The 15,926-nt window shown below is 46.3% G+C and overlaps 1 protein-coding gene across 1 annotated transcript; it reads right to left on the bottom strand.

Moving 5' to 3' along the window:
* Positions 1-10,773: 10,773 nt before the first annotated feature.
* On the bottom strand, positions 10,774-12,462 carry LOC311126426 (potassium voltage-gated channel subfamily A member 1-like; the record flags this gene model as incomplete). Its single annotated transcript, XM_084200428.1, has 1 exon — positions 10,774-12,462. The coding sequence occupies one exon, from the start codon at positions 12,460-12,462 to the stop codon at positions 10,774-10,776; it is 1,689 nt and encodes a 562-aa protein (XP_084056554.1).
* Positions 12,463-15,926: the final 3,464 nt, after the last annotated feature.

The raw sequence follows: 15,926 nt of genomic DNA, 5'->3' as shown, positions 1-15,926 counted from the left end.
ATCATACTATACAGAGAGGGAGGTAGATCAATGGATGATGGTCATCACCAGCCGTCAGCTGCCAGCTACCTTAGAGAGGGAGGAAAGTAGAGGTAGGTCTGGTAGAGATAGAGGGGAGGTAGATGAACCTACCTCCTCATCTGACAGGTAACAGACCCTGACCTCTAACCTCCTCATCTGACAGCTAACAGTCCCTGACCTCTAACCTACCTCCTCATCTGACAGCTAACAGTCCCTGACCTCTAACCTACCTCCTCATCTGACAGCTAACAGACCCTGACCTCTAACCTACCTCCTCATCTGACAGCTAACAGTCCCTGACCTCTAACCTACCTCCTCATCTGACAGCTAACAGTCCCTGACCTCTAACCTCCTCATCTGACAGCTAACAGTCCCTGACCTCTAACCTACCTCCTCATCTGACAGCTAACAGTCCCTGACCTCTAACCTACCTCCTCATCTGACAGCTAACAGTCCCTGACCTCTAACCTACCTCCTCATCTGACAGCTAACAGTCCCTGACCTCTAACCTACCTCCTCATCTGACAGCTAACAGTCCCTGACCTCTAACCTACCTCCTCATCTGACAGGTAACAGACCCTGACCTCTAACCTACCTCCTCATCTGACAGCTAACAGTCCCTGACCTCTAACCTACCTCCTCATCTGACAGCTAACAGTCCCTGACCTCTAACCTACCTCCTCATCTGACAGCTAACAGACCCTGACCTCTAACCTACCTCCTCATCTGACAGCTAACAGTCCCTGACCTCTAACCTACCTCCTCATCTGACAGCTAACAGTCCCTGACCTCTAACCTACCTCCTCATCTGACAGCTAACAGTCCCTGACCTCTAACCTACCTCCTCATCTGACAGCTAACAGACCCTGACCTCTAACCTACCTCCTCATCTGACAGCTAACAGTCCCTGACCTCTAACCTACCTCCTCATCTGACAGGTAACAGTCCCTGACCTCTAACCTACCTCCTCATCTGACAGCTAACAGTCCCTGACCTCTAACCTACCTCCTCATCTGACAGCTAACAGTCCCTGACCTCTAACCTACCTCCTCATCTGACAGCTAACAGTCCCTGACCTCTAACCTCTGCTCATCTGACAGCTAACAGACCCTGACCTCTAACCTACCTCCTCATCTGACAGCTAACAGTCCCCTCTAACCTCTGCTCATCTTACCCAGGTTAAGGCTTTTAAGGTGACCGTATTACCGCCATACCGGCAGTCACGAGTCATGACCGCAGTCAAATTCCAGGTGACCGTTGAGTCACGGTAACTAGGCTTCTCAAAACCGCGCTCTGATGCTGCTGCTGGTCATTAGTAGCCTACCAAACTTGCTACCTGCCTGGTACTCAGCACTCTATTGTCCCTCTAATCACTCTGACATCAATGCAAATGCTTTCGAAAATCTAAACTAATTTCACACATATATTATTCAGTATATGTAAAGACAATATTAAATAGAGAATAGTCTGATGGATAAGAATATTATGACTTGTGAATGATGGCCAGCGTGTACAGCCTAGCCCTAGTCCATAGGCCTATATGTTTTGAGAAGGTTTGTATCACAACTAAAGTGGCCAAATAACTCCAAACGTAACCTACAGGCCCAAGACCCCTGGAACAGGGATGGAGAGCCCATAGCCTAGAGGCCCAAGACCCCTGGAACAGGGATGGAGAGCCCATAACCTACAGGCCCAAGACCCCTGGAACAGGGATGGAGAGCCCATAGCCTACAGGCCCAAGACCCCTGGAACAGGGTTGGAGAGCCCATAGCCTACAGGCCCAAGACCCCTGGAACAGGGTTGGAGAGCCCATAGCCTACAGGCCCAAGACCCCTGGAACAGGGATGGAGAGCCCATAGCCTACAGGCCCAAGACCCCTGGAACAGGGTTGGAGAGCCCATAGCCTAGAGGCCCAAGACCCCTGGAACAGGGATGGAGAGCCCATAGCCTACAGGCCCAAGACACCTGGAACAGGGATGGAGAGCCCATAACCTACAGGCCCAAGACCCCTGGAACAGGGATGGAGAGCCCATAACCTACAGGCCCAAGACCCCTGGAACAGGGATGGAGAGCCCATAGCCTACAGGCCCAAGACCCCTGGAACAGGGATGGAGAGCCCATAACCTACAGGCCCAAGACCCCTGGAACAGAGATGGAGAGCCCATAGCCTACAGAGCCTAGTGAAACATGTCATTGCACAATCGCGTGTGAAAACAGAGTTTTGACTGGACACCATTTTAAAAGAGGATCCAAGCTTTGTCGTGCTGCTATATTTATTGCTCAATTCTTAAATGACCTGGCATATTAAAAAACGTAACAGCACGTAACCCCATTTGTTATTTCAGTGCAGGCTACGGATGAGATGTTTTGTTTTTGTGGACCATTCTAAATAAATAAACGTTTATTTTCCACATTTTGTTGTCTTACAGCCTGAATTTAAAATTGATTACATTGAGATTTTGTGTCACTGGTCTACAAACAATACCCCATAATGTAAAAGTCGAATTATGTTTTTTGAAATGTTTACAATTAATTACAAATGAAAAGCTGAAATGTCTTAAGTCAATAAGTATTCAACCCCTTCTTTCCGGCAAGCATAAATAAGTTCTGAAGTAAAGATTTGCTTAACAAGTCATATAATATTATTATTGCACACTCTGTGAATGTGTGTTTAATAGTGTTTAACATGATTATTGAATGACTACCTAATTTATGTACCCCACACATACAATTATCTGTAAGGTCCCTCAGTCGAGCAGTGAATTTCAAACAGATTCAACCACAAAGACCAGGGAGGTTTTCCAATGCCTCGCAAAGAAGGGCACCTATTGGTAGATTGGTTAAAAAAAACAATAAAACAGACATCCCTTTGAGCATGGTGAGGTTATTAATTACACTTTGGATGGTGTATCAATTCACCCAGTCACTACAAAGATACAGGCGTCCTTCTTAATTCAGTTGCCGGAGAGGAAGGAAACTGCTCAGGGATTTCACCATGAGGCCAACAGTTAAATAGTTTAATGGCTGTGATATGAGATAACTGAGGATGGATCAACAATATTTTAGTTACTCCACAAAACTTACCCAAATGACAGAGTGAAAAGAAGGAAGCCTGTACAGAATAAAAATATTCCAAAACATGCATCCTGTTTGCAATAAAGCACAAAAAATAAAACCGCAAAAAATGTGGCAAAGGAATTAACTTTTATGTCCTGAATACAAACTGTTCTGTTTGGAACACATCACTGAATACCACTCTTCGTATTTTCAAGCATGGTGGTGGCTGCATCATGTTATGGGGATGCTTGTCATCGGGCAAAGACTAGGGAGATTTTTAGGATAAAAATAAACGGAATAGAGCTAAGCACAGGCAAAATCTTAGAGGAAAATTTGGTTCAGTCTTATTTCCAACAGACACTGGGAGACAAATTCACCTTTCAGCAGGACAATAACCTAAAACACAAGGCCAAATATACACTGGAGTTGCTTACCAACACGACATTGAATGTTCCTGAGTGGCCTAGTTACAGTTTTGACTTAACCTTTTACTGCAGTGTGCTAAATCAGGGTCACACAGAGTGATTCTTGGTAGTCTTAAACACATCTACTTTGAAACAAAAGTATACACCTCACACACACGGTTATGGGCTTTAAGAAAAGAAGACACCTGTACCATGTCAGATATAGAGTTGAAATGTATTGAATTTTGAGTTTGCATTCCAATATTCCACTTTATATACATCACAGAAGACGTAAACACCGGATTTTCGTCGTAATTTTTAATGTATTTATTACTATTAATTAATTATGAAATTATGACAAATATTAATAACATTCCACCCATGAGGCCAAAGAGGGCGCCTTTGGTCACTGACTGCAGGAAAGGGCTACATCGGCTTGAAAATCTATGTCAAGACTTTAAAATGGTTGTCAAGCAATGATCAACAACCATCTTGACAGAGCTTGAAGAATATTAAAAAGAATAATGTGAAAATATTGTACAACCCAGGTGTGCAAAGCTCTTAGAGACTTACCCAGAAAGACTTACAGTGGTAATCGCTGCCAATAGTGATTCTAACATGTATTGACTCGGGGTGTGAATACTTATGTAAATGTGATATTTCTGTATTTAATTTAAAATAAATTAGCAAAAAACATAAATTTTTTAAACAAAAAAATAACTTTGTCATTATGGCGTATTGTGTGTAGCTGGGTGAGAAAAATAATCTATTTAATCCATTTTGAATTCAGGCTGTAACACAACAAAAATGTACAATAAGTCAAGGGGTATGAATACTTTCTGAAGGCACTTTATATGTAAATAATATGCCATTTAGCAGACGCTTTTATCCAAAGCGACTTACAGTCATGTGCGGATACATTTTTACGTATGGGTGGTCCCGGGGATCGAACCCACTACCCTGGCGTTACAAGCGCCATGCTCTACCAATTACAGAGGACCACATAAGTCAAGGGGTATGAATGCTTTCTGAAGGCACTTTATATGTAAAGACCAGATTAAATTGAGAATAGTCTGATGGGTGAGAATATTAAGTGCTTGTTAAATTGTGAATGAGAGACTGATGAAGTGTGTGCAGCCTGCATAAGAAACAGAGCAGAGCTCATGACTTTCATGAGACTTTATTCAAATCATCATTAGAGTTGCATCATGCAGCCTGAGAATGTATTAGAAATTAAAACATGTAGGCTAACTTTTGTACCACAACTAAAGTTGCATAAATAACTCTAAATTAAGCATACAGTGCATTTGGAAAGTATTCAGACCCCTTGACTTTTTCCACATTTTGTTACGTTACAGCCTTATTCTGAAATGGATTAAATAAAAATGTTCCTCATCAATCTACACACAACACCCCATAATGACAAAGCGAAAACAGGTTTTTAGAAATGTTTGCAAATGTATTAAAAATAAAAAACAGAAATACCTTATTTACATAAGTATTCAGACCATTTGCTATGAAACTTGATATTGACCTCAGGTGCATCCTGTTTCCATTGATCATCCTTGAGATGTTTCTACAACTTGATTGGAGTCCACCTGTGGGAAATTCAATTGATTGTACATGATTTGGAAAGACACACACCTGTCTATATAAGGTCCCACAGTTGACAGTGCATGTCAGAGCAAAAACCAAGCCATGAGGTCGAAGGAATTGTCTGTAGAGCTCCGAGACAGGATTGTGTCGAGGCACAGATCTGGGGAAGGGTACCAAATAATTTCTGCAGCATTGAAGGTCCCCAAGAACACAGTGGCCTCCATCATTCTTAAATGGAAGAAGTTTGGAACCACCAAGACTCTTCCTAGAGCTGGCCGCCCGACCAAACTGAGCAATCGGGGGAGAAGGGCCTTGGTCAGGGAGGTGACCAAGAACCCGATGGTCACTCCAACAAAGCTCCAGAGTTCCTCTGTGGAGATGAGAGAATCTTCTAGAAGGACAACCATCTTTGCAGCACTCCAACAATCAGGCCTTTATGGTAGCGTGACCAGACGGAAGCCACTCCTCAGTAAAAGGCACATGACAGCCCGCTTGGAGTTTGCCAAAAGGCACCTAAAGACTCTCAGACCATGAGAAACAAGATTCTCTGGTCTGATGAAACCAAGATTGAACTCTTTGGCCTGAGTGCCAAGCGTCACGTCTGGAGGAAACCTGGCACCATCCCTACAGTGAAGCATTGTGGTGGCAGCATCATGCTGTGGGGATGTTTTTCAGCGGCAGGGACTGGGAGACTAGTCAGGATCGAGGCAAAGATGAACGGAGCAAAGTACATAGAGATCCTTGATGAAAACCTGCTCCAGAGCGCTCAGGACCTCAGACTGGGGCGAAGGTTCACCTTCCAACAGAACAACGACCTCCGGGACAAGTCTCTGAATGTCCTTGAGTGGCCCAGACAGAGCCCGGATTTGAACCCGATATAACATCTCTGGAGAGACCTGAAAATAGCTGTGCAGCAACGCTCCCCATCCAACCTGACAGAGCTTGAGAGGATCTGCAGAGAAGAATGGGAGAAACTCCCCAAATACAGGTGTGCCAAGCTTGTAGCGTCATACCCAAGAAGACTCGAGGCTGTAATCACTGCCAAAGGTGCTTCAACAAAGTACTGAGTAAAGGGTCTGAATACTTATGTAAATGTGATATTTCCGTTTTATATTCAAAAAATCTGTTTTTGCTTTGTCATTATGGGGTATTGTGTGTAGATTGATGGGGGGGGGGGACAATGTAATCAATTTTAGAATAAGGCTGTAACGTAACAAATTGTGGAAAAAGTACTTTCCGAATGCATTGTATTTGAATACATTTTTAAAAACGTTATTCAACTAGAAATTACCAAAGTTACAATAGATTGCCATAGAGGTTCTCTTATTACCAAAATTACTGAAGATTCCGGTAACTTTGGTAAACTACTGGTAGCTTTGCAACCCCTAACTATGACACAGGACTGATATTTTTTTCATATGGATCCGTGCTAAACAGGCCTATGAGCTTTGTGAACAACGAAATAAATATTAATTTGTGTCTAAAAAAAGGAAAGTACTACTGCAGACAGTAGAAGGCATAAAATGCCATCAATATTGCACATGTCCACGCATGGCTGATTCTTTAAACAGAAGGAAGCCGTTGTGAAGACTGTTCTACTACTTTATTGTCCTTCGTTGACCTCGTCACTCAGCCTCTTCCTTTCAGAAGGCTCGTCTTTGAGCGCTTTTGGGCCAGGCGCGGGTCCCTGACCCTGTTCATTCCACTCCAGGTGGTTCTGAAAGGACAGCACACCCCCCATTCTACCTGAATAGAGCACAGACAGACAGCCTCTCTCTCAAGGGACACGGCGCTCTCCCTTTTGGACAGTTTCAGCCTACTCAGGAAGTAACTGTCGTTGCCATTTAAACTACCTCTCCCCTTTAAAATGTAGTTGGAAGGAATGATTGTTTTCATGAATAATTACGACAGTTTAACAAATGGAACAAGATGCATTTGAAGTCAGTAAAACGGCGTATTGCGCTAACCTTTTTATCAGTGTTGTCCATCTGTCTCCTGGCATCTGTTCTGTCATTCCCAGTTCCTCATCTGGTACTCCAATGGATGGGTCCTTATTTATATAGTTCATTATAAAATGAAAAGTATTGTTATATTTATTGGTGGCAGTCAAGGCTGTTGTCCTTCAATTGCAACGATACCGAGTTAGTCCCAACGCGTCCCCGTCCAGTCCTCTGTTAGTCAAATTTTGGACATGTAATGTTGCCAGTCTGTCTCCAGTCCTCTGTCGGTCGAAGCATGGACATGTAATGTTGCCAGTCCCCCTCCAGTCCTCTGTCGGTCGAAGCATGGACATGTAATGTTGCCAGTCTGTCTCTTTCTGTCTTCTGTTCTTCTCACGGACCTGAGAGGGGGGTCGTAACAGGTGTTTCTATATTTTTTTTACAACTTCTAAATTATGTTTCTTTTAAGATCACCAATAAATATTATTAGGCCTATATTAGGAAAATATGTACATATTCTCAGAGGTGCATTTAATGCATCAATTATTTATTATTTTTTGTAGTAAACATACGACTAAACAGAGACGGTACAATTTACAAAAATAAAATACCCATTTGGCGTTTGTTTTCTCTGTATAAAGAGACGTTTTGTTTCCCTGATGGCATACTGTGTCATGTACAGAGACAGAGACGACCTTTTGGTTGGTCGTGGCGGCTCGGTGTTAAGGCCTAGCGACAGTAGTCTATTGTTGCGTCCCAAATTTCAGGTAGTGGACATACGCAAAATAGTCCAGAAGATTCTAAAAAAATAAATAACTGAAAAGTGGTGCGTGCATATGTATTCAACCCCCTTTGCTATGAAGCCCCCTAAATAAGACTTGGTGCAACCAATTACCTTCAGAAGTCACATCATTAGTTAAATAAAGTTCACATATGTGCACTCTAAGTGATGTCAGTATATATACACCTGTTCTGAAAGGACCCAGAGTCTGCAACACCACTAAGCAAGGGGCACCACCAAGCAAGCGGCACCATGAAGACCAAGGAGCTCTCCAAACAGGTCAGGGATAAAGTTGTGGAGAAGTACAGATCAGGGTTGGGTTATAAAAAAATATCCGAAACTTTGAACATCCCACGGAGCACCATTAAATCCATCATTAAAAAATGGAAAGAATATGGCACCACAACAAACCTGCCAAGAGAGGGCCGCCCACCAAAACTCACAGACCAGGCAAGGAGGGCATTAATCAGAGAGGCAACAAAGAGACCAAAGATAACCCTGAAGGAGCTGCAGAGTTCCACAGCGGAGATTGGAGTATCTGTCCATAGGACCACTCTAAGCCGTACACTCCACAGAGCTGGGCTTTACAGAAGTAAAAATCCATTGCTTCAAGAAAAGAATAAGCAAACACATTTGGTGTTCAACAAAAGGCATGTGGGAGACTCCCCAAACAGATGGAAGAAGGTACTCTGGTCAGATGAGACTAAAATTGAGCTTTTTGGCCATCAAGGAAAACGCTATGTCTGGCGCAAACCCAACACCTCTCATCACCCCGAGAACACCATGTTTTTCATCGGCAGGGACTGGGAAACTGGACAGAATTGAAGGAATGATGGATGGTGCTAAATACAGGGAAATTCTTGAGGGAAACCTGTTTCAGTCTTCCAGAGATTTGAGACTGGGACAGAGGTTCACCTTCCAGCAGGACAATGACCCTAAGCACACTGCTAAAGCAACACTCGAGTGGTTTAACCCTCCCGTTGTCCTAGGGTCAAAATGACCCGCCACTGTGTTAAACCAACTTTATTTAATTTTTATATTTTTGGGATCATTTGTGAGAAGGAGGCAGTGAGACTTTAAAGAAAGTATCACTGCCTCCTCACAAATGATCCAAAAAATATAAAAATTAAATAAAGTTGGTTTAACACAGTGGCGGGTCATTTTGACCCTAGGACAACGGGAGGGTTAAGGGGAAACATTTAAATGTCTTGGAATGGCCTAGTCAAAGCCCAGACCTCAATCCAACTGAGAATCTGTGGTATGACTTAAAGATTGCTGTACACCAGCGGAACCCATCCAACTTGAAGGAGCTAGAGCAGTTTTGCCTTGAAGAATGGGCAACAATCCCAGTGGCTAGATGAGCCAAGCTTATAGAGACATACCCCAAGAGACTTGCAGCTGTAATTGCTGCAAAATGTGGCTCTACAAAGTATTGCCTTGGGGGGGGGGGTTCTCAGTTTTTTTGTCTTATTTCTTGTTTGCTTCACAATAAAAAATATTTTGCATCTTCAAAGTGGTAGGCATGTTGTGTAAATCAAATGATATTTTAATTCCAGGTTGTACGGCAACAAAATAGGAAAAATGCCAAAGGGGGGTGAATACTTTCGCAGGCCACTGTATATATACGAAAGTATGTGGACACCCCTTCAAATTAGTGGATAGCGTCCCAAATGGCCCCTTATATCCCAATATAGTGCACTACTTTTGACCGGAGCCCTAATCCTCTATATAGGGAGCCATTTGGCTGGGCTGTTTGGGACCACCACAGCCTAATCCTCTCTCTCAGTGACGCTCAGCAACAGTAATTATCTCTAGTCCTGCTAGCAGTCTTGATTAGAGCACTCCCCCCCCCCTTCCCATGATGCCCTACTTTAGTTGTTAACTTAATGATGATTGTGTAAAACTGAATGTGAGGTGATGATGCGATCTATAGCGTTAGATATCCTAACACACAGGAGTATTACGGACATCTAGACCCAGGCTATCTAGGGTTGATGTATTTTATGTTAATGTGGAGACCCAGGCTATCTAGGGTTGGTGTATTTTATGTTAATGTAGAGACCCAGGCTATCTTGGGTTGTGTGTATTTTATGTTAATGTAGAGACCCAGGCTATCTAGGGTTGATGTATTTTATGTTAATGTAGAGACCCAGGCTATCTAGGGTTGATGTATTTTATGTTAATGTAGAGACCCAGGCTATCTAGGGTTGATGTATTTTATGTTAATGTAGAGACCCAGGCTATCTAGGGTTGTGTGTATTTTATGTTAATGTAGAGACCCAGGCTATCTAGGGTTGATGTATTTAATGTTAATGTAGAGACCCAGGCTATCCAGTATTTGATGTGTGTGTGTTTATGTATTTCTCAGTGGTTTCCATCTAGACGGGTGTGTGTGATGTGCTTACCAGATCAAGAGGATTATAATGAGCTTTTTATAAATCAACTCTCATTTCTCTTAAAACTTTTCAGGATTGTAACGTGTTGATCTTGGACTGCGACAGCAGAACCTTAGACCCTGTTCCCTTTATAGTGCCCTACTGTTGACCAGGGCCCATAGAGATGAAAAGTAGTGCACTATGCCGGGAATCGGGTGTCATTTGGGACCTACGTTTATGCTGTCGTTTAGGCTTAAAACCCATTAATGCCAGGGGGTATTTTATACATCAACTCTGAAAATAAGCAATGCCATCATAGAAAAACACACTGGTCTCTATTCAATTAGTTACTATAAAAAAAATTGAATTAACCCTGTCTGTCTGTCTGTGGGGACTACTGTCTGTCTGTCTGTCTGTCTGTCTGTGGGGACTACTGTCTGTCTGTCTATGGGGACTACTGTCTGTCTGTCTGTCTGTGGGGACTACTGTCTGTCTGTCTGTGGGGACTACTGTCTGTCTGTCTGTGTCGGTGGGACTACAGGTCCGTCTCTGTCTGTGTCGGTGGGACTACAGGTCCGTCTCTGTCTGTGTCGGTGGGACTACAGGTCCGTGTCTGTCTTGTTCAGACAGAACGCGTAAAGGGATCTTTTAATGTTCATGCCGCTATTAGCCTTGATGTTGTGCTTCTCCACGCCTGTTCCGTCCTCCTCGTCTCCCGACTTGGCAGACCCCTTACTGCCCTTCCTCTTTAGCTGAGGACTGTCCTGACTGCTGTTGGGCGGGTCGTCTTTCAGAGAAGACTGGTCCTGGTCCGTCTCTCTGTGATAGAAATAGTTAAAGTTGGACACGATGACAGGCACCGGCAGCGCGATGGTCAGCACTCCCGCTATGGCACAGAGCGAGCCCACTATCTTTCCCCCCACTGTCACTGGCCTCATGTCCCCGTAGCCCACTGTTGTCATGGTGACCACGGCCCACCAGAAGGCGTCGGGGATGCTGGAGAAATGCGACTCGGGCTCGTCCGCCTCGGCGAAGAACACTGCGCTGGAGAAGAGGATGACTCCGATGAAGAGGAAGAAGATGAGGAGGCCCAGCTCTCTCATACTGGCTTTGAGGGTTTGTCCCAATATCTGGAGACCCTTGGAGTGTCTGGACAGCTTGAAGATCCTGAACACCCTGACCAGCCGGATGACCCTGAGGATGGCCAGAGACATGGTCTGTCCGTTGCCGTGCTCCTGCGGTTCCTCCACCTGCTGCTCCGCCAGCTCCGTGCCCACCGTGATGAAGTAAGGCAGGATGGACATGATGTCTATGATGTTCATGACGGTCTTAGAAAACTCCGACTTACTGGGGCAGGCGAAGAAGCGCACTATGAACTCGAAAGTGAACCATATCACGCAGGTGGTTTCCACTATGAAGAAGGGGTCCGTGAACGTGAGAGATGGCCGGGGAACTGTGTTGTTGCCCGGCCGGCCGGTGACCGGGAGCTCCCTCTCGTCCCTGAACTCCGGCAGCGTCTCCATGCAGAATGTGATGATGGATATGGTGATGACCAGCACGGAGACTATAGCGATGCCTCGCGCCGGGCTGGAGCTCTCGGGGTATTCGAATATGAGCCAGACCTGTTTCTGGAACTCGTTCTGTGGTAACGGTTTCTCCTCCTCTTTTATGAAGCCCTCGTCTTCTCTAAACCTCTCCATGGCCTCCTCCCCCAGCTTGTAAAACCGAATCTCGTCCGCGAACACGTCGATAGACACGTTGACAGGTCGTCTGATCTTACCTCCCGACTGATAGAAATATAGGATCCCGTCGAAACTTGGCCGGTTGCGGTCGAAAAAGTACTCGTTGCGGAGTGGGTCAAAGTATTTGATCCTCTTGTCGGGGTCCCCCAGTAAAGTATCGGGGAATTGGTTGAGGGTCCCCAGCTGTGTCTCGTACTTTAACCCTGCGATGTTGATCAGCACCCTCTCGTTGCCGCCCATGTCTCTGTTCTCAATATCCAACATGTCATCATCGAACAGATGGGGGCTGTGGTCTGCGCGCAAGAGCGCATCCATCGAGTTCTCGCTGCTGCGACTGAAAGTGTTATTCATGTCGTTGATCTTCCACGACCTTGGTCTGGGACTCCCGAGTGTATTCAGCTGTTTGTGACCGCTGTAGCCCAGCTCGCTGAGTGCGCTCTGGACGAACGGCGGTTGAGGGTGATCCAGCGCGTTACGGCAGGCTTCATCTCCGCCAACGCTCCCCTTCGCTCCGCCGTTCTCAAAACTCACCAAGGCTATCTCCATACCGGATCCATTACATATGCATACGGAAAAAAAGACTTGTAGAGTTGAACCAACAAACAATATCCCCTCCTGGTCCTTACTCCAACGGTTTCCCCCGATAGCTGATTTGACAAGCAGCAGCTAAAGCTGGATCAAATCCAACGTGCCCCTCCGCCGCTAAAATAATACCGTATGTGTGTTTGGAACGCCGAGGCTAAACCATGGGCGCGCGGAGCTCCCTGGTCTCTCTCTCTCTCGGTAAAGTAAGCAATACCATGAGAGAGCGAAAGAGAGAGAGAGAGAGAGAGAGAGAGAGCGAGAGAGAGAGAGAGAGAGGGAGAGAGAGAGAGAGAGAGAGAGAGAGAGAGAGAGAGCAAAAGAGAGAGAGAGAGAGCGAAAGAGAGAGAGAGAGAGAGAGAGAGAGAGCGAAAGAGAGAGAGAGAGAGAGAGAGAGAGAGAGAGAGAGAGAGAGAGAGAGAGAGAGAGAGAGCAAAAGAGAGAGAGAGAGAGCGAAAGAGAGAGAGAGAGAGAGAGAGAGAGAGAGAGAGAGAGAGAGAGAGAGAGCGAAAGAGAGAGAGAGAGAGAGAGAGAGAGAGAGCGAAAGAGAGAGAGAGAGAGAGAGAGAGAGAGAGCGAAAGAGAGAGAGAGAGAGAGAGAGAGAGAGAGAGAGAGAGAGAGAGAGAGAGAGGACCCCGGATGAGAAAGTAATGATTATTCCTGATGTCAAAAGAGCTGTTCAACCAACCGCGTTAGGGAAGCCTTTGAAAATGTCTGTGGATGTTAGGCAATCTGTCATTCCTAACTCCGGGAGGAGGAAGGGAGGGAGGAGGGAGGAGGGAGGGAGGGAGGGGGGGGGGGGAGGGAGGGAGGGGGGGGTGAAGTGGTGATGGGGGAGGAGGGAGGAGGGAGGGGTGGTGAAGTGGTGATGGGGGAGAATTGTGCGTTTTTCCAGGTCTTGAATCTGAGAAGTGAGAACAACATATTGAGTTTGAATTTCCTTTTTTTATTAAAATTAAAATATCACCCTTTTAATGTTTGCCTCATTTCTTCTTCAGTGTGGAAGCTTGGATGTATAACCAGATGTCCATTTAGCATGCTATCCATATAGGGTTCACCCAACGCCACTCCACATGTTCCGATCTCTAGAGATCAACGCTCCTTTGAGTATTGATTAAGGTCACATGCACCGCCTAGCTCTACTCCTATGCTCCTTCGTTTTAGATCAGTCTGAAACACCCAAACTAGCTGTCAGATTACGACCAAGCAGATGGGTGCTCCCAAATCAAAATAAATAGACCCCTAATCTGGCATGCCTTTTGACATGACCTCCCCCCCTACTAACTCAATCCAGTAGTCACCGTGCTAAGAAGATACCAGCCCCCCCCAGATGAGAGTCCAGCTCTGTCCCAGAACAGGATCCTTGAATACCCCCTGACACGTTGGGCAGTGATCTATCTGGGTGGCTTTGATCGTCTGACATGTAGAAGAGAAGGTGAGAGGCTGGAGGGGGCTCAGCTTGGTGACAGACATACTGCCCGCCCTGCCGTGGCCGTATGTCTATCCTGGCAGACACACAGGGTAGTGGGCAGGCAGGCAGAAATAGGATGTCCGGGCGGGAGGCAGACACACAGGGCAGTGGGCAGGCAGGCAGAAATAGGATGTCCGGGCGGGAGGCAGACACACAGGGCAGTGGGCAGGCAGGCAGGAATAGGATGTCCGGGCGGGAGGCAGACACGCGTCACAGGGGGAAGGCAGGCCGGCCATGTTGTCAGACAGAACAGAGAGCAAAAGCAGGATAGGATCACTGGACAGACACAGGACAGGATCACTGGACAGACACAGGACAGATCACTGGACAGACACAGGACAGATCACTGGACAGACACAGGACAGGATCACTGGACAGACACAGACAGACAGACAGACAGACAGACAGACAGACAGACAGACAGACAGACAGACAGACAGACAGAGCCAACCAGGGTAAGGCAGCCAGGTGGGTAGCCTCATTGTAAGGCAGGCAGGCAGAGAGGCAGGCAGACAGACAGACAGACAGAGCCAACCAGGGGAAGGCAGAGAGGCAGGCAGCAGTGTGTCTGTGTCTCTCTCCCAGCAGCAGCACGTGCTAAGCTGTCAGCGGTCCGCTCCGCTCGGCCAGCACTGATTGTTCTCATTAGTAGCTGGAGCCTGGGAGGGCTGGAGGGGCTGCTAGGAGCTGGATTACTGCTACTGCTGGAGCCAGAGCTCCCTCCCTCCCTCCCTCCCTCCCCGTCCCCTCACTAAGACCTCTAACCCCGTCTTCATATGCCACATCACCCCTTCCAACCACCAGAGGGGCTTCCCCCACCCCCCTTCCCTCCCAAAATAACAGAACATTGTCTGTTTTTTGGAGCCTGGGCTATCTGAGCAGAGTCCAGCTGCCTGTCCACGATGCCCTCTCTGCCTCCCTCCACAAGGTCCTCAAACCCCTCCTGTGCCTCATCACGTCTTCCTTCCTTCTTGCCTCCCTCCAGAGGGGATCCCTTTGTCCTCGCTCACCAAACAAGCCTAGGTTGTTGGATCTTAGGAGGAAGGAGTGGGTCTGTTGTGTGTTAGAGCAGCAGCCTCCTCAGTGGTAATGAGTGGGTCTGTTGTGTGTTAGAGCAGCAGCCTCCTCAGTGGTAATGAGTGGGTCTGTTGTGTGTTAGAGCAGCAGCCTCCTCAGTGGTAATGACTGGGTCTGTTGTGTGTTAGAGCAGCAGCCTCCTCAGTGGTAATGAGTGGGTCTGTTGTGTGTTAGAGCAGCAGCCTCCTCAGTGGTAATGAGTGGGTCTGTTGTGTGTTAGAGCGGCAGCCTCCTCAGTGGGAATGAATGCAGCTGTTTCGGGTCCACTGAAGCGGACTGCGACCGTATCAGAACTCTGAAGTTCAGCACCACAGGACAGTGGACAGTGATCATCTAAAACGCATTCACAAATCTTTGTTTCATGAGCTGAAAGAAAATATCCCAGAAATGTTCCAAGCTTATTTCTCACAATTATTTTGCACACATTTTTTTACATCCCTGTTAGTGAGCATTTCTCCTTTGCCAAGATAATCCATCCACCTGACAGATTTGGCACATCAAGAAGCTGATTAAACAGCATGATCATTAGACAGGTGGACCTCATGCTGGGGACAATAAAAGGCCACTCTAAAATGTGCAGTTTTGTCACACAACACAATGCCACTGACGTCTTGAGGGAGCGTGCAATTGGCATGCTGACTGCAGGAATGTCAGAGAATTGAATGTTCATTTCTCTACCATAAGCCGCCTCCAACATCGTTTTAGAGAATTTGGCAGTATGTCCAACCGGCCTCACAACCGCAGACCGCGTGTAACCACACCAGCCTCAGGACCTCCACATCTGGCTTCTTCACCTGCGGGATCATCTGAGACCAGCCACCCGGAGAGATAATGAAACCGAATAATTTCCGCACAAACTTTCAGAAACAGTCCGTGTGCT

Source organism: Coregonus lavaretus, assembly GCF_964263955.1.
Source record: "Coregonus lavaretus genome assembly, contig: HAP1_SCAFFOLD_1523, whole genome shotgun sequence".
Lineage (NCBI taxonomy): Eukaryota > Metazoa > Chordata > Actinopteri > Salmoniformes > Salmonidae > Coregonus > Coregonus lavaretus.
The sequence above is the reverse complement of the archived record's forward strand: the minus strand, read 5'-3'. Positions and strand labels throughout refer to the sequence as shown.